Source organism: Megalobrama amblycephala, linkage group LG2, assembly GCF_018812025.1.
Source record: "Megalobrama amblycephala isolate DHTTF-2021 linkage group LG2, ASM1881202v1, whole genome shotgun sequence".
NCBI classification, from domain to species: domain Eukaryota; kingdom Metazoa; phylum Chordata; class Actinopteri; order Cypriniformes; family Xenocyprididae; genus Megalobrama; species Megalobrama amblycephala.
In genome coordinates, this window is record NC_063045.1 from 10,088,264 (window position 1) to 10,106,756 (window position 18,493).

Consider the following 18,493-nt stretch of genomic DNA (forward strand, 5'->3'; position numbering starts at 1 on the left):
CATTTGTGTTCTACTAAAGAAACAAAGTCACCTACATCTCGGATGCGCTGGGGGTAAGCAGATAAACATCAGATTTTCATTTTTGGGTGAACTTTCCCTGTAAGCTGAAACATCAGAGATTTAATGCAATGAAAAATTATTAAAACATCCATATGACCAGTGAATCAAGCCATTACTCTATGATAATGTCATCATCAAAACACAACCATCATGACTGGCCTGTGTTTTCCTAAGTTGATCATTAACTTATGCTTACATTAAAACGCAGCCCAGATCATAGCTTCTCTGGCCATAACAAATGTGCTTTATAAACACAAAGTTGAAGCAGCCAGAGGAAAGTTAATATTAAAAAATAAAGGGTCAAGAGCCCCACTAAAGAAAACACTGATTCACCGTCATGGTGACTTGACACAAAACTTTCATTAAAACATTAACATCTAAACATCTGCTAATTCTCAATAAGAATTAATGTGTTGATGTATGACAGAAATAAACAAAACTGGTTAATAATAAGTATAATAATGTTTAATGGCTAAAAGCCAGATGTAGTTGTTGTCTCTCTTTTTTTCCTTTCTTGTTGTTTCTCTTTCCTTCAGTGATTATGCTTATTAACATCAGGTGTCACCACTAATGGTCAATCATCACTTAATTAATTACTAATTATCTCATTAACTTTAACACTGCTTTAGTGTTACTTTTAACACCCTGTAGTGTGGACACAAAAATACCCAAAAATACCAGGACTTGGGTAGAAAAAATAACCAAGGATTGTTTTATATAGTGAAAGACTTCGGCTGAGTAGAAACTGGACTTCATCATTAATGTTTTCCTTTTTGAATATTTACGTATAGCAAATAAGGGTGTTGAAATTCCCATCAATCACAGTCATGTTTGCACTGTCCAGTGTTTAAAGGTCACACTCGGTTTGTAATAAATAATCCAGTGGTACTGAAGGACAACAGTGAAATTGGAGGAAGTTTCATCAGTATTTTCTGGGGTTTGTTCATTACTGTGCTGTAGATACCATTAAGCCTTCAGGCAAAAGAAGACAACTGTTAGAACAAAATATTCATTTACCCAGAACAACCAGGTAAGAACTTTAGAACTTTATTCAGCAAATATAAGATAAAAGAAATCTGTAACACAAATGCAGGTCTGGAACTGTGTATGTATGAAAAAGTGCACAACTGTACTAAAGTGATATGTGTAAGTAAAAACAAATGAAGAGTCCAAACAGTATGTTCTTAATTAATCATGCCTAAAATAGTCAGTCAAATGTCAGTAAAGGTGTTTTAATGTATGTATTGTTCACAGGTCATGGAGATTCATCAGTCTGCTGTGATTCTGCTGCTGATCTTGAGTGTTTCATCCTTCACTCACGGACAACCAGCAGATATATGGCAACGCTATGTAAAATTCCTCAATCAGCATGTGGATCCATTTATGACTGTGAATGATTGTACCAGTAGAATCGAAAACAGAGACATCACTGGAACTAATGGTGCCTGCAAACCTGTCAACTCCTTCATAGTAGCAAATGCAGATACAATTAAAACAGTTTGTGGCAGAGGAGGAACTCGACTGAGGAATGATCGAAACCTGTTTGAGAGCGACCTACGATTTTTTGTGGTCAAGTGTAATATAAAAACAATTAAGAATGGAAAGTGTGAATATGTAGGGAAGGGTTACACTAGAAAGATTGTGTTGGCTTGTGATAAAGGCTGGCCTGTACATTATGAAAGGTAATGAACAGATGACAGGCTGAAGAGAACGTCAGAGCTTTACAATGTCTTAATTAGTTCTTCAAATCTCCTTTTCTGTCTTTTGTTGTTTTTCAAGTACAAAAAAATAAATAGATATCAGTGACTCAATCATGAAGTCAAAAATAAATATAATTTAATATAGGGTATTATAATCCTGCTTTAGGGTCAGGTTGTAACAAATGTGAAAACAGTTTTCCTTATATTGTTCTTTATGATCAATGCAAATTACCTCACAAATAAATGAAGTATAACAATATAAGCAAAGCAATATAACAGTTAATATAAATGATATAATGTTACAGTGTTATATTTTTTCTTCTTTTCTTTCTGTTTTTGGTTAATGTTGCATCTATATTTTTTATGATGAAAAAAAAAGCATTATTCTGTGTAATTTTTGTATATGTAATTGTATTTGTGTATGTAGTCTGGTATGTTAATGTTAATGTACACATATGGGTTTTTATGCAATTTAGGTATATGCACTTTTAAAAGATTTTTCAAGCTTTCAAAATCGGATGTAATAAAGTAAAATTATGTACTTAATTATGTATCTTTTGTTTAGATACTGTGTTAACAATGCTAATGATTGAGGATCTTACCTAATAAAACAAAAAACATTGGTAATTTAAGGTAAGAATGTACAAAAGGGACTACACAGACACTTTATGTAGATTATGCACTTTGTATTTCCTAAAATAAAATTAAAAAACAACACTCAGAGACTGTAAGCACAATTTCTGTTGTGATGATTTCTGAAACACACTGAAAGTGAACTATATCAACTGGTGTGTAGCCGTTTTTTATTTCTTAAATAAGCATTTCATCAATGCTATGTGCTCTTAGCTTTCCACTGTAGCCAAACAATGGAAAGCTTTTACCCTTTTAGGTACCGGTTTCTTGTATATTATACACTGTTGCCATCTACAGGTCATAATAGGAATAACACTCCTGATCGCCATTGAAATTAATAAAAATGTAATGTCACTAGATGACATCATAATGGCAATCTCATTGATATATATATAAATATGAATAGAGATCTAGATAAGGTTTTTCAAGAAGTTGCTAGATTTGTTCCTAAAATTTGAAAAAAGTCTCAAAAGGGGTGGGGAAGTCACCAAATCTTGTGACAAAATCCCTAAACTGGCAACACTGGCCTCCACACACCTGCCTGTAAGTTTCTAGTATGCCTATTCAGACCTTGATTAGCTGGTTCAGGTGTGTTTAATTGGGGTTGGAGCTAAACCCTGCAGGACAGTGGCCCTCAGGACTGAGTTTAGACACCCCTTTAAAGGGGCTAAAATACTCCAATATGTTTGCAGATATTTAGGAAACATGCTAAGTTCACCTACTTGTTTATCTGAAAAACAATGCTACAGCCAGATATTCTACTTTGAAATGTGTGTTTCATGTCGGAATGTCTGTCTTTGTTTTGGTCTGTTGGAAACCTCGTGCTGCCAGTTTATCCAATAGTATTTCGACATCACAGGTTACCAGTTGGCAGAAAACACCACCTGTTGCAGCCATGGAAACCAACAACCAAACTGGGTCAGAGAATCGCAGATTCTACCTGACCTAGGGCTGGGCGATATATTGCATGCGATTCTCACGCGCATTTCGTCAGTAAAGCCGGTTCCCTGATTACCTCTAAATCGCCATCACCTGCTTTAAAATGGAGCGCCTTTTAATAGACAGAGCCGTAGTTCATGGAGAAGCCACGCAAAATCGCGTTTAGTATCGAAGATGAATCGACTTCGATAATGAACCCGATTTTGCGTGGCTTCTCCGTGAACTACGGCTCTGTCTATTAAAAGGCGCTCCATTTTAAAGCAGGTGATGGCGATTTAGAGGTAATCAGGGAACCGGCTTTACTGACGAAATGCGCGTGAGAATCGCATGCAATATATCGCCCAGCCCTAACCTGACCTAAAAAGCCTATGAATCTAAAAATCTCTATGAACGACAGCATATTAAAACACAGATAAATCAACTCATCAGCTTACAGTGTGTAAGTCTCTTCAGCTTTCATTGTCAATTGCGCTCCCTCTTGTTGCATGTCCTCAAGCTGGCGACCCGCGTCTTTGAAGGAGGGGGCGGGGCAAACAATATTTTGAATTTGGACTGCAGTACCTATTTCGACCACTGGGTGTCATTCCTACATAGAGCCCCTTTAATACATGTATTTATTTGATTTGACTCTGCACCTGTCTCCTTCACTGGCAGAAACAGTAATGAGCCACCTACTATAAGGAATTAAAGGGGATAAAAAGCAAAGTACAGTGAATCAATGACCAATGGCAACAGAAATTCTTTCCATACTATATTCAAAAGCATATTTACAAAACCTAACTCTATGAATGAGCAAATTAAGAAAGTAAACAAAATGATTTTAAACTGTTTTCCAGTTGATGATGTACTTTTATATTTAAAGAGGCTCTATGTAGGAATGACACCCAATGGTCGAAATAGGTACTGCGGACCAAATTCAAAATATTGTTTGCCCTTCAAAGGCTCCCAGCTTGAGGACGCGCAACAATAGGGAGCGCAGTTGACAATGAAAGCTGAGGAGACTTACACACTGTAAGCTGATGAGTTGATTTATCTGTTTTAATATGCTGTCATTCATAGAGATTTTTAGATGGATGCAGAGGCTTTTTAGGTCAAGTAGAATCTGCAATTCTCTAACCCAGTTTGTTTACTGGTTTCCATGACTGCAATACTGGTGTTTTCCTCCAACTGGCAACCTGTGATGTCGAAATACTATTGGATAAACTGCCAGCACAGGGTTTCGCACAGACCAAAACAAAGACAGACATTCCGACACGGAACGCACATTTCAAAGTAGAATATCTGGCTGTAGCATTGATTTTTTGAGAAACAAGTAGGTGAACTTAGCATGTTTCCTAAATATCTGCAAGCATATTGGGGTATTTTTATGCTTTATTAAAGTAAAAATCTTACATATAGCACCTTTAATATGTTACTCTCATTAATGGAGTTAAACACCAGGGATGTGCAGAGAGTTTAAAAAATGTGTTTTCACCTTTATAAGCTGTTTCGAACATCCAAAACGAATTTCAAAGGAAGTTCGCTTCGACCTGATTTTGTTTGAAATTACGTCACATTAGATCTGCACAATTCTGGATAAAATAAAAATCACAGTGTTTTGGTTTCAAATAGAGATTGTGATTCTCCCATGATTCTGAATATACAGTACATTCCCCGGTGTTAAATCAACGCTGCTTGGTGTTCATATGGGAACCAGCAGCAGGGTGTTAAAGTAACACTGAAGCAGAGTTAAATAGATTATGTGATTAATTAAGTGATGATTGTTTGATTATTAAAGACACCTGATGATAACGAGCAGAATCACTGAAGGAAAGAGAAACACAAGAACTACAACTGACTTCAGCCACAGCCTTAGATGAAATCAAAATCAATTTACTATATTAGTGCATATTACTAGTCTTGTGGTGAACAATTAATCCGTGCAAGTTAAAACACAGAAAAAAAATTGTCGCTGTAATCTTTAATCAAAAACTGAAAAGTTACTTGCGGTCTGGAATGGTGTTTCTTCTTATTGAAAATGTTTGGTCACTGTTATGGTGATCAGTGTTTCCTTTAGTTGGACAGTTTGACTCTTCATGTGAGTTTATGGTCTTTGTAACAGTGTTTACAGAAACATGTAATTTCTTACAAAAGAGCATGACCACAAACAAGAGCAAGCAGGTGATAAGGTGCTAACCTTCAGGACAGCTGATTTACTAGAGGTTCTGACAAAATATTAATTGCTGGATGTTCCTAAAACGTTGAACTTTAAATCAAAATTCACCCCAAAATTATCACAGAATAAAATATGTAAGCAGTGTTTCAAGTACTGCTTTTAAGGAGTGGCGCTTCAATATGATGACTAAAAAAATTGCAAAGTAATGGAAAGAAAACACGTCTTTCAATAAACTGTCCAATGGTTTCACGCGCACGCAGCGTGCCCAGTGTGCTTCATTAACAAATGACTTTAATGAACCGGTTCTTTGAGAGTCAAAAACACAGCGCAGCCAAGATCAGAACTTAAGATTTTTTCCCATATTTGTACGTGAATCGGAAAATTATTGCTTCCCTGCTAGAAGTCCTGTGAGAAATGTAATCCCATCCGAATATGTCTGAGATTTTCGTAATTTTTTGGCGAGCTGATTCAGCGACCGCCCGCTCCACTTTCATCATGGATAAAGGTATTTTTGCCATCCGACGAACCAATAACATGAAATCAATACGGAGATCCCGATCACAGAAACTAATAGCAGAGTTGGGGTAAGAATCTAAACGTATTTTAGCTTTTCTCGATTGCTAACACATTATAAGTGATTCAGTTGGCCCAGTTTCCCAAACCATTCGTTCAGTTCTCAAAACAAAGACACATTTCTCAAAACGTTTAACAATGACAACATTTGGGAGAAAAACTGATGACACACCAGTCAAAATCTGAGAGAGCTGAATGAATAATTTACAGGGGTTTTAAACTTACACAGTACCAGTATGCTACTTTAGATGAGGGAAATGTCACGTTGTACACCCTCAATGTTGTGATTGTCAACTTTCTTTGTAGCCATTTGTTATATGTATACTGTATTTTTTTGCAGCACTGAGAAATGATTGCCTTGGGATATAGTCTTGTGTCAGAAGACCAATACACTGCTATAGTGTATACTGTAATGAAATTTAGCCAAATGTGCAGAGGATGCTGAATTTACTTTTACTGCAATTGACAGTATACTGTATTGTGGTGCATACCAAGTTCATACTTATTTTTCTCATGCTTTTCATCTACTGCAAGATCAATTTATAATAGTAAAATAAACAAAAGAGGTATTTTTGTTATCCTTTTTAAATAAATTGATCTCACTAGTGTTCACTGGGCAGTGCAGTAGTCTGTGTAATTGTTATGTTTTGTGTGTCATCTGATGCCAAAGTTTGATTTTGTCAGACAAGAATAAGTTTTTGACTAAAACATTTTATTTTGACCTGGACATTTGAGGTTTGTGCAAGTTGATGCATAGTTTTGATATTGTGTTTAGCTGTGAGAAAATGTTGAATTGTTTCATGAATTGTGTGTTAGCAATCAAGAAAAACAATATGACTGAAAAGTTTGAAGGACAAATTTATGTTGGCTTGTCATAAACCCAACTTCAAGTCTTGTTTAAAAAATGTAAAAACTTTGGTCAGTTAGTCTAGAATATAGATGTTCTGGGTGATTGCTAAAATGTTGCTAGGTGGTTGCTAGGCTCTTGCTATGCAGTTGCTGGGGTGTTGCTAGAGTATGTAGTTGATAGGGTGTTCTGGGTGAACACACACAGACATTCCCACCTCTGTTAATAACAGAAACTCAAAAATTGTTTTGTTGCTCTTTAACTTGCACTAAAATGTGATTTGTGCCATTGAAGTAGCCTGTGTTATATTAATAAAACTGCTCATCTACTTTAGTGATACAAGCTCAGACTCATTTAGAAGTTTCTCATATATTGTATTTACTTGGCAAGATGGATATTGAAATTTTGTTATTTATTAATTTTAAACAGATACTTTCTGGTAATGCAATGTTTGTGAACACATTTGTGTATGTAAGGCTATAAATCTCCAAAAACTATGCATGAGCGCTTGTTTTGGTGTTGCCACCCCTCATAGACCTCATGCCACCCTATAAATAATTTTCTAGATTCGCCCCTTAGGATAAATCACAATATAAGGGGGCGCCAAAAAAAAATCTTGCCTAGGGTGCCAAAGACGCTAGGGCCGGCACTGAACCAGCAAATACATATATGAACATCTGCAAGAGCAGCACCACAGAGAAAAATAAAACAATAAAGAGGTGGAGATAGTGCAGACAGCAAACGAAACATCAATATAAAGTTGATAGTGAAATTAGTGAATTAATGTTGAAATGTATATCTAGATGATTTAATATTAGCTTAAAAGTATGTTAGAGACACACAGATTTCAGGCAGTATGAATGAACTATATGTTTTATTTATGACATAAACATACAAAGATTTTTCAGGTTCATTTCCTTGTTTCAGAAAAGAAAACAGTGTTTATGTGGGGTTTACTTCAAAGCACTTTTTTCTTTTGGCTGATGTAAAGTTAAGGAACACAAAAGCCTTTACCACATACCTTTTCCCTTCTGAGAGGCATTTAGCATATATTGGCTTTGACACTTATTTATCTTGATTTTTATCTTGAGTTTGACACTTGATTTCTCTGACATAAATAAAAATCATGATTAAAACTCATACTCTATTGACTGTATTCACATATTTACAATGAGCACCAAAAGACAAATCCAAAAATTGTTTGGATAAAATTACATTGTTTTATCAAGTATACAAACATTTGTGTGTAAATTTTGCTGTAACAACTCCTCCATCAAGTATTTCTCAGGTTTAATGCAAGAGTAACAACATTTAGTGCAGCCTGTCTCAGTTGCAGGCATTGAACAGAATAAATACACTCAGCAAAGTGTTTCACAAACTTTAAAATAAATCAGTGACTTTCCAAGCTTATTAAAGGGATAGTTCACTCAAAAATGAAAATGTGTTTATCTATTTACCCCCAGGGCATCCAAAGATAGGTGACTTTGTAGAACACAAATTATGATTTTTAACTCCAACTGTTGCGGTCTGTCAGTCGTATAATGCATGTCAATGGTAACAAAATCTATGAGAGTAAAAAAACATGCACAGACAAATCCAAAGTAAACCCTGCGGCTCGTGACGACACATTGATGTCCTAAGACACGAAACAATCGGTTTGTGTGAGAAACTGAACAGTATTTTTAAACACCTAAAACACCACTATGTCCAACTGCCTTGAGTATCTGGTGTGTGAGGTCTGAATGCACACTTATGCCGGAAGTGATCTCTCGTGTGTATATGTCTATGAGTGCGAGAGATCACTTACAGCGTCAGAGTACGACTGACAGACCGCAACGGTTGGAGCTGAAAATCATCATTTGTGTTCTACTGAAGAAACAAAGTCACCTACATCTTGGATGCCCTGGGGGTAAGCAGATAAACATCACATTTACATTTTTGGGTGAACTATCCCTTTAAGGCTGGTTTTGGTTCCAGTGTAGCTGGTGGAAAATGTTTTCTGATGAAGGTTGATGACTAAGGGTTAGTGTTTAAACTATAAACATTAGAAACATTTGATAGCAACATTCATAAATGTTTCCGCTAACATCAACAATAAAAGCAGCTACAATATCAGTAGAGCAGTCTGTCCTTGTGTTGAGGAGTAAAATCTTAGTCATAATGCCTGTCTTGTTGAGGTAATTGATGAGGAAAAGCAGTCAGTTCTATCAGTTATAAGAGGATGTAAACAGACAGGACAAAATAACTGAAATCTCAAACCAGATCAGCATTATAGTGCAAATGACAAGAAACAGACTCACTGTTCCTGTCTGGATCACTTCATTATCTATAATAAACTTCTAAACAGCAAAAACTTGAGTGTTGATGATCTCTCTTGGGAGTATATGTGAGACCACACTCAAGAGTGTTAAAGTGTTAAAATAAGAATGAAGCATGTGTTAAAGTTAATGAGATAATTAGGTTATTGATTGACCATTATCGAAGATATCTGATGTTAATAAGCAGAATTTTGCTGTGAACATACGGAAAAAAACATCAAACACTCGCTGATCGCTGATAATGTGTTGCTCTGTTTCTCACTTTATTGCTCATATACTGTATAAGGCTAAATTTGTTTATTTATTATTTAAATTATTAAAAAAAAAATCTATCAAATAAGTTTCTGGTGTCATATTGGTTAAATAATATGTAATAGTTGAAATTAGGGCTGGGCGATATATCGCATGCGATTGTCACGCGCATTTCGTCAGTAAAGCCGGTTCCCTGATGACCGCTAAATCGCCATCACCTGCTTTCAAATGGAGCGGCATTTAATAGACAGAGCCGTAGTTCACTGATAAGCTACGCAATATTGCGTTCATTATCGAAGGCGATTCATCTGCGATAATGAACTCGATATTGCGTAGCTTGTCAGTGATCTACGGCTCTGTCTATTAAATGCCGCTCCATTTGAAAGCAGGTGATGGCGATTTAGCGGTCATCAGGGAACCGGCTTTACTGACGAAATGCGCGTGACAATCGCATGCGATATATCGCGATATATAAATTTGACTGGTATTGGTGCTGATAACTGAAATCTTGGAATCGTGACACAATTATGCTTTCCTGTAGCCAAAAAGGATGTAGCCAAGTACAGTAGGATGCCAAAGTCATGGGTTTGATCCCAGGGATTGCACATACTCAGATACAAATGTATATAATGCAATGTAAGTCGCTTTGGATAAAAGCGTCTGCCAAAAGCGTAAATGTAAATGTAAATGTAAATTACTCTGTGAGTAATGAGAATTTCAGCTGATCCTCTTCTCTCCATCATTTCCTAATTTTCTTCAGTGTCCCTTTCAATGAAAGTATCATTTTTTTTTTAGCAGCCTCAGTCTGAATCTGATTTAAGGACATCTCATCCTTCTCAGAGGATGTCATTTGGATCCTGTAAGAAAATACAAATTCACAAGATAAAAGTAATGAGGAATGACTTTGAATTGTGTCTTTTCCTGTTGTTTGTACAGAGGTTTTCATTTCCCTAAATATTTAACACAACGTCTTAAACTGCATCAAACTGTCATCTTTTGTGCTACAATAATATAAAATGATTTCAGTATCACATCTAAAATGCTTAAACTACTGTATTGGTGTTTTCTAATAAGATACTTGCTCTCTGAAAAAAATGTGAACTTTTATTTAGGAGTTATTAGAGTTTTTGATTGTTTTGACACTGCCTCACTGGCAAATATCAGCTTATGTAGTGTTAAAAGTAAAAAATAAAAGTAAAGAAAAAATATATTATTTCACAGGGTATATGCTAAACCGAGAATTTTACTAATATAATACTATTAAAATATGTTCATACTGTTGTACTGATAAAGTTTTTTTTGTTTTGTTTTGGCACAGTAAATGTGATACTTACAGTCTGTGGTACTGCTGTATGGATCCTGCGGTGACAGTAAACCACACCAGCAGCAGCAACCAGCAGAACAGCAACAACACCAATCGCTATTCCTGCTACAGCACCTGAAGACAGACCTGAACCTGGAACAGCTGAAGACAGACAGTCATTATTACTGTAGAGTGAATGATTATACCTCCAGTGTCTACTAATATTGCTGACTGATAATTACACCTTTATAACTTTGATCATCAGTCGGTATGATATTGATTTAACTGACAAATCTGGTAGGGTTTATTTAACAGCAAATAAAACAGAATCAGCACTGAGAGATCAACACAAAACATCAGGAAAACTAATATTATGGATTTTTCATTTTAGTAACATTAATAAAGTTTGTTTTTTAGCAGCCCACAATCAAACATTATTGGGTTGATTTTAAAATACTGAACTGTTTTTTGTTTGTTTGTTTTTAAATTCCTCAAAGGAAAATGCATTAAATTACTTATAATGAATAAATTATACTCACCAGTGACAGTAACATTGAATCTCTTAACTCTGGTGATGCTGAAGCTGCTGTTGTTGATGATGATCTTGTGATGGAAATATTTTATGTCAACATGAAATGTACAGAAAATGCAGACTAAGGATGCTCAGGTCAAAGACCAGTCACATGATTAGCTTAGATCATTACAAACCAATCACCAGAACAAATCACAGTGATGAAGACATTGATTTTTACTCAACTGTAAGACTTAAATGTGCATGTATCTTTCTATTCATTGAGACTCACTTGGTTGTTGTGACCAGTGATCTCCCGGCCGTAAATAAAACTTCATTTCTACAAAGAGCAACTTGGAAGTCGTGTCAGGTATATGCTGCGCAGCTAAATAGAAGATCCTACGCTCAAAAGACAACAAAAGTAACAGCCAAGTGTGATTGAGGTAGTGAGGAATAGAAGTACTAAAGATTCTATGCTCAAAAGACAACAAAAGTAACAGCCAAGTGTGATTGAGGTAGTGATAGTAGCTTCTTGACGGGACGCCGTCACCATACTTCAGGGAAGTATTGGATTGTATTGTAAGTATTCAGGAATTCAGGGAATTACCTCGAGATACTGTAGTATTGTATTAACAACTAGGAGTTGTTTAAATTGTCAGTGGTGAAGTCAGATTGTATTGAGAATTTCCACGACAATCTTCAGTTCATATTCTCCAGAGTCTGTGTTTCTGGTGTTCATGATGGTCAGAGATCCAGTCTGATGATCCAGCTTCAGTCTGTCTTTGAATCTCCCATCACTCTGAACATCTGTACAGATCCTACTGGGATCTCCAGTGATTTCAGTGATGCGAGTGTCATTAAAATACCACGTCATCACATCGTTTTGTTTTTTTGCTATGGCAGGATCTAAAGTAACAGATTCTCCCTCCTTCACTGTCTTCATTTCATCTCGTTCAGCAGCAGAAACACCTGAAACACAAACCAACAGATACTGGAGGATATTTTGCTGAAAACAAACAAAACTACACAACATAAAAGAACTGATGTGATTGCACAAGCTCGGAAAAGACTCTCGATCAGAAAAGAAACATTTAGGTTTGTGCCAGTAAACACATATTAACAATATACTTTAAATTTAAACTGCATTTAAACATCCATTAAATGACTCACCATTGAGAGTAACATTGAACATCTTTTCACTGTCGTTGCTTTTGCTGAAGATCTTCAGTTTATAAACTCCAGAGTCTGTGTTTGTGATGTTCATGATGGTCAGAGATCCAGTCTGATGATCCAGCTTCAGTCTGTCTCTGAATCTCTCAGTATCTTCATTACACTGAACATCTGTACAGATCTTACTGAGATCTTTATTGATTTTAGCAATGAGAGTGTCATTAAAATACCATTTAATATCATCTCGTTGGTTTGTTTGAACACCAGTGTGTAGAGTGACTGAATCTCCCTTCACTGACACTGACACTTCAACACCAGACACACCTGGAGAAGAAACAGTTAACATATGAACAGTTAACTTATATGGCTGTGATTTTTTTTTTTCTATGGATCATAAAGCTCGTAAGTAGAGAAATCTGTCTGGATTCATAATGTAACGCATTCACTCATCATCAGACAAACATACACTTCTCTTGAATGATCTTAACATACAATCACATTCCAGTTCTACCCCTTTCACATATTTACATTCAAATAATCAAATAATGAATATTACAGTGATAAATAGTAACCATAAAAATATTTTAGAAAATTATGCTATTTTCCACTGCATTAAGACTCATAGTGTCCTTTCAACAAAATATTTTTACTTTCCCATAAATAACATGTTTAGGCTACATTACATTTTATATTTGGCAGAAGCTCACTCACATTACATTCAAGCTCAGTTTTTACACTTTTGTAAAAGAATGCCAATATTTACTAATTAGAATATTGTTATAAGAACATTTTAAATATTCAGTGTTGGTTTTTATAAGGTATGATGTTCCTCAAACGTTCTTTAAGCTTAATTTTGATTTAAAATTCAACATTGTAGGAACGTTGATTTGTAACATTCCAAGAGCATAAAAATGTCCAGTTTTCTTAATGTTAGTAGAATGTTATTTAAAGGTTAGTATGATGTTCCTGAAACATTCTTTCAATCATTCAAACACCTGCTGTGAACAAACACTGAAAGAAAGAGAAATAAGAACACAAACTACAACTTTCTTCAGCCACAGCCTTAGATGAACTGAAGATAAAAGATCTGATTAAACATCCCCACAAATATAATTATTACGATGTACGTTCACAGAAATCGGTGCAACTCCGTAAAGAGATTCTAACAAGTTTTGTCTTACCGTGGTCGATTGAAAAAATGATCACCAAATTAAAGAGATACTTCATTTTCACCACTTTTCCCCTCAGAAAATGAATGAAGATTTGATTCAGAAAAGCGTTCTGTTCTTCTGATGGCGGCGTAGTTCCAACTATATTTGAAGTGAAAGTATCTGCGAGCCTCCCTATGGAAAGTAGGACGATGACGTGAACGTTCCGTTTTAATATCATATAAACATACTTTTTTCGCATTACACCCAGTCTGGTTTGTATTATTTTAAGGAATTTGAAGACTATTGTTGAGTAAAGTGGTTAAAATGACAGTTTATTATTTTAGATATTTTAATAATAAAACAAGGTAAACATTTACATGTAACATGAATGATGTAATCGCGGACTTGAGGAAATAAAATACATTATATTTATTTGTATAATAGCCTAAAGACCTTTAAACCAGTTGTTCAGGAAGGAAGAGCTCAGGTGAAGAAGAAAAAACATGAGCAGATCCCAGAGAAACAAGACAGAGCATCTTCTGTTTTCCATTAAAGGATTAGTCCACTTTCAAATAAAATTTTCCTGATAATTTACTCACCCCCATGTCATCCAAGATGTTCATGTCTTACTTTCTTCAGTCAAAAAAAAAAAAAAAAAAAACAGTTTTTTGATGAAAACATTCCAGGATTATTCTCCTTAGAGTGGACTTCACCCAGCAAGCAATTTTATGTCTATTAGACGTCTAATAGCCGTCAAAACATAGCCCGGCCGTCTAGGCTAAAACGAGGCAAAATTTGGGCTGTCAGTGAAAATCTAATAGACGTCTAACCATAACCCAAAAATAGACTAGTCATCAATTAGACGATTATTAGACGACTACATATATATGTCTAATAGACGGTGAATATGGATCTAGGCTAAAATAAGGCTGAATTTGGGCTGTCAGTGAAAATCTAATAGACGTCTAACCATAACCCAAGAGTAGACTAGTCATCAATTAGACGACTGTTAGACAACTACATATTTATGTCTAATAGGCGGTTAATACGGGTCTAGGCTAAAATAAGGCAAAATTGGGGCTGTCAGTGAAAATCTAATAGACGTCTAACCATAACCCAAAAATAGACTAGTCGTCAATTACACTACTAATGAATGATTACATCTATACATGCAATAGACAACAAAATAATGGCTAAAGGATTCTTTTCACTTAAATATAACAGGTTCTCATAAATGACAATCCGTCCAAACAAATTAAATATAAAAGGTTTTATTTAGAAAAAGAACTCAAGATAATACACAATGATAAAAAAAATAAATTAAATTTTACAAATACAATACAAATAAACATTAAAAGAAAATTACAACGTGTAACATAATAAAAATATAAAACATTGACAAAAAAAAAAGTTAAATAAAAAATGTTAACAATATTTTTTGGTTTATAAAACAACCTGATTAATTTTCAGTTCCATAAATTCCATGTTTTATGTAAAGCACTTTGAATTACCTTGAACATTGTTGTTGAAATGTGCTATACAAAATAAACTTGCCTTGCCATATCAAAAACTCATATTTTTCTTTCATAATGATCAAAAGATTAAAAGATATACAAGGCTTCCATAACAAATAATAGTAGGGTGCACAGGTTTCATGTTTACCCCCTTGTATTTAGATAATTACACAGTTTTAAGGGCACAAGGAAACACTACAGTACATGTGCATGTATGTTAATCTAACCACGTTTTACTCTGAGTCTGCACTGTTACCCGCTAAAATGTCACGGTTCCTACACATAATGTACATAAATAATAAACACATGTCAAAATGAAACACACAGATACTTACAAGACCAAAAGCAGGAAAGAATTTGCTTTAACATTTGCTGTTGCTTGCTCTCCGTCTCCAACAGTTGTAAAATGCGGAAATGTTTATCGCGAGATCTGGCAACAGTGATCGAGAGCTAAAGTTCAAGTCTCGCGTTGCCAGTGGTCATGTCTCAGTAGAGCCACAGTTGCCATCTAGCGGTTTGAGAATTGTAAATTTTTATTTAACTTAAAATTAAATACAGTCATATATGTGTGTGGTATATAATTATAATTAATATATGGCTTGGCTATACCCTGATATATATATATATATATATATATATATATATATATATATATATATATATATGATATCGTAGAATGTAGGATTGTGTGACAGCAAAAATACTTGCATATAAATGTATATTATACTTGCATATAAATGTATAAATGCAAGTATATCAAGAATCCCACAAGCTTTGTGGTCGAAAATGACTTAACACTATTTTGGTTACACTCATTGCTGGTGTGAATCAGGGCTATAGCCAAGCCGTAAAAACTAGACTATAAATTGCCTCGATTTCGCCAGGTGGACTAAAAGCAGACTACACATAGCCTATCCAATTCAGAGCTAAATCGTGACTACATATAGACCATGACCATGACCATGTCATGAAATGCCACTTACATCTTGTAGAAATCGTTGACATTGCGAACATGATGAGATATCAACCATCTCAAGCACTTCCTGTCCAAAAACTACAATAAATCAGGATTGACAATAGGTGGGCTACAAATAACCGGTCTGACTACGAGCTAAATTGTGGCTACGCACAGCCTACACAATATAACATGTCAAAGATGTGAAACCAAACACCTTGTAATCACTGTTGACTTCACTTACATGATGCAATATCATACAACTCGCAAGTTATTTTGGCAAAAACGACATGTAACCTAGGAAAGATTATTTTGGCTAAAAGTGGGTTACACATAGCCGGACTATATCGGGTCTATAGTTAACCGAGACGGTGAAATGACGGCTATTGCTTGCTGGGCAGTGGCCTCCAAACGGTTGAAGGTCAAAATTACAGTTTCATTGCAGCTTCAAAGGGCTTTAAACGATACCAGACGAGGAATAAGGCTTTTATCTAGCGAAACGATCTGTCATTTTCAAAAAAACCTACAACTACAAAAACTACACGTTCAAGGCGCTCATTTGTGTTTATAAAGCATATACAGTTGTATTTTTTCGAAAATGACCGATCGTTTCTCTAGATAAGACCCTTATTCCTCGTCTGGTATCGTTTAAAGCTCTTTGAAGCTGCACTGAAACTGTAATTTTGACCTTCAACTGTCTGGGCTTCCATTGAAGTCCACTATAAGGAGAAAAATCCTGGAATGTTTTCATCAAAAACCTTAAATTTCTTTTCGACTGACAAAAGAAAGACATGGTCATCTTGGATGACATGGGGTGAGTAAATTATCAGGAAATGTTTATTTGAAAGTGGACTAATCCTTTAACACCTGCTCGTAGATGTTGTAACTACACACTCTGATAAATAACCATTTTATTTATTGAGGTCATGGCTATAGAAAATTATACAAGCTTGTTTCCACCACAGAATAATTTAATATTTTCTAAAGTACTAAGAAAAAAAGTGTGTGCATTCCTAAAAAAAATAATGGGTTTTATTCCATGGCAGAAACAAGCTTCCATAAATGTCATTCCACACACTATAATTAAAATTAAATATATATATAAAAATTAAAATTTAACAGGTCCCAGTAAATTACAGAAAGAGGTTGTAGTTGGTCCCATTACTGAAAAATAAAAACAATATATAATAAATTAACAGCATATATCATATGTGTTACGGACAGACACTCATAGACAGGAGGTACAATGTTAAGATGTTTATTTGACATAGTGCAAACAGGAGTGCTGGTAAGTGAACTGAGGATGTTATCAGGCAGTGATGGGATGGCAGAATGATAGTCCTTTTTGTCTTACAGATAGTTGGTTGGAGATCGATGGATGAATGGCAGACGATGAACACACACACAAGAGGTAAGTAGGGCATGGAGACAATGGATGACACAGGAGAAACACTTGGAGACGTTAGAGATCGCTGGAAGTAAACATTAAGCAGGTAGTGAGTCCTTCATAAAAACGAGAACGGACCAAGAGTGTGGTGTGAGGTGTGCGGTGTGCATATATACAGCTTGAGTGATGAGGTGATTGCCATCATGTGCGGGTGATTGGAGAGTGAGTGCAGGTGTGGAATGAGGAGGATGCTGGGAAATGGAGTCCGGGAATGACGGGAACTGTGACAATATGATAGTGCTCCAATGAGAAGCATTACAACTATAGGCTATTTCATCCCTTGAACTCTTTTGTCTTCATGTGGACTAAAGATGGCTTTGAGTACACAAACAACCTGGCTCAGGACAACATAACATACACAAAGAGGCCACACGCAAATTAAATTAACCCAAAAGTAGATATTTATTTTATTAAGGCAATACATTAATGAATAAAGCAAACAACATTGAAACAAGAAACGAAAGAGAAAAAGAACAAAAGAATAAATAACTGATGAATACACAAAAACTGGTGTTAGAGAAGCCTCAAGTGACTACAGTTGATTTATCACAGGTAACCTACAGAATCTGTCGCTTGACTCCACCCTGCAAACAGACACAGAGAAAACACACACACACCACCTGGGGACAGGGAAATGCAAATGAAGGAGGCAGAACCAGTTTGTTGGTTGACTGCATCTGCAACCATGGTTACACATATGAATAAATATCTGTAGATTTTCATAGGATTTAGTTTATCATTAAAGGTGCTCTAGAACCCCATTTCACAAGATGTAATATAAGTCTAAGGTGTCCCGTGAATGTGTCAGTTTCAGCTCAAAATACCCCATAGATTTTTTATTATTCAATTTTTTAACTGCCTATTTTGGGGCATCATTAAAAATGCGCTGATTCTGTGTGTGTCCCCTTTAAATCCTTGCGCTCCCGCCCCCACCCAACTCTATAATACATTGCTTAAACAAAGTT

At 35.4% G+C, this 18,493-nt stretch overlaps 1 protein-coding gene and 1 long non-coding RNA gene across 2 annotated transcripts; one reads left to right on the forward strand and one right to left on the reverse strand.

Annotated features, from left to right (window-relative positions):
- The first annotated feature begins 929 nt into the window (after positions 1 to 929).
- Positions 930 to 1,746, forward strand: LOC125262636 (ribonuclease-like 3). The gene is made up of 2 exons (XM_048181462.1): positions 930 to 1,090; positions 1,315 to 1,746. Exon 2 carries the CDS (start codon positions 1,318 to 1,320, stop codon positions 1,744 to 1,746), a length of 429 nt encoding a protein of 142 aa, XP_048037419.1. The 5' UTR covers positions 930 to 1,090; positions 1,315 to 1,317.
- An 8,166-nt stretch (positions 1,747 to 9,912) lies between these two features.
- On the reverse strand, positions 9,913 to 11,386 carry LOC125262821. The gene is made up of 3 exons (XR_007183620.1): positions 11,320 to 11,386; positions 10,812 to 10,942; positions 9,913 to 10,334 (listed from the first exon to the last, which is right to left on the reverse strand). It is a non-coding gene; the product is annotated as an uncharacterized LOC125262821 (long non-coding RNA).
- Positions 11,387 to 18,493: the final 7,107 nt, after the last annotated feature.

Coding starts and splice junctions, on each gene's coding strand:
- LOC125262636 (XM_048181462.1), top strand. CDS start 1,318: ATGGAGATTCATCAGTCTGCTGTGATTCTGCTGCTGATCTTGAGTGTT.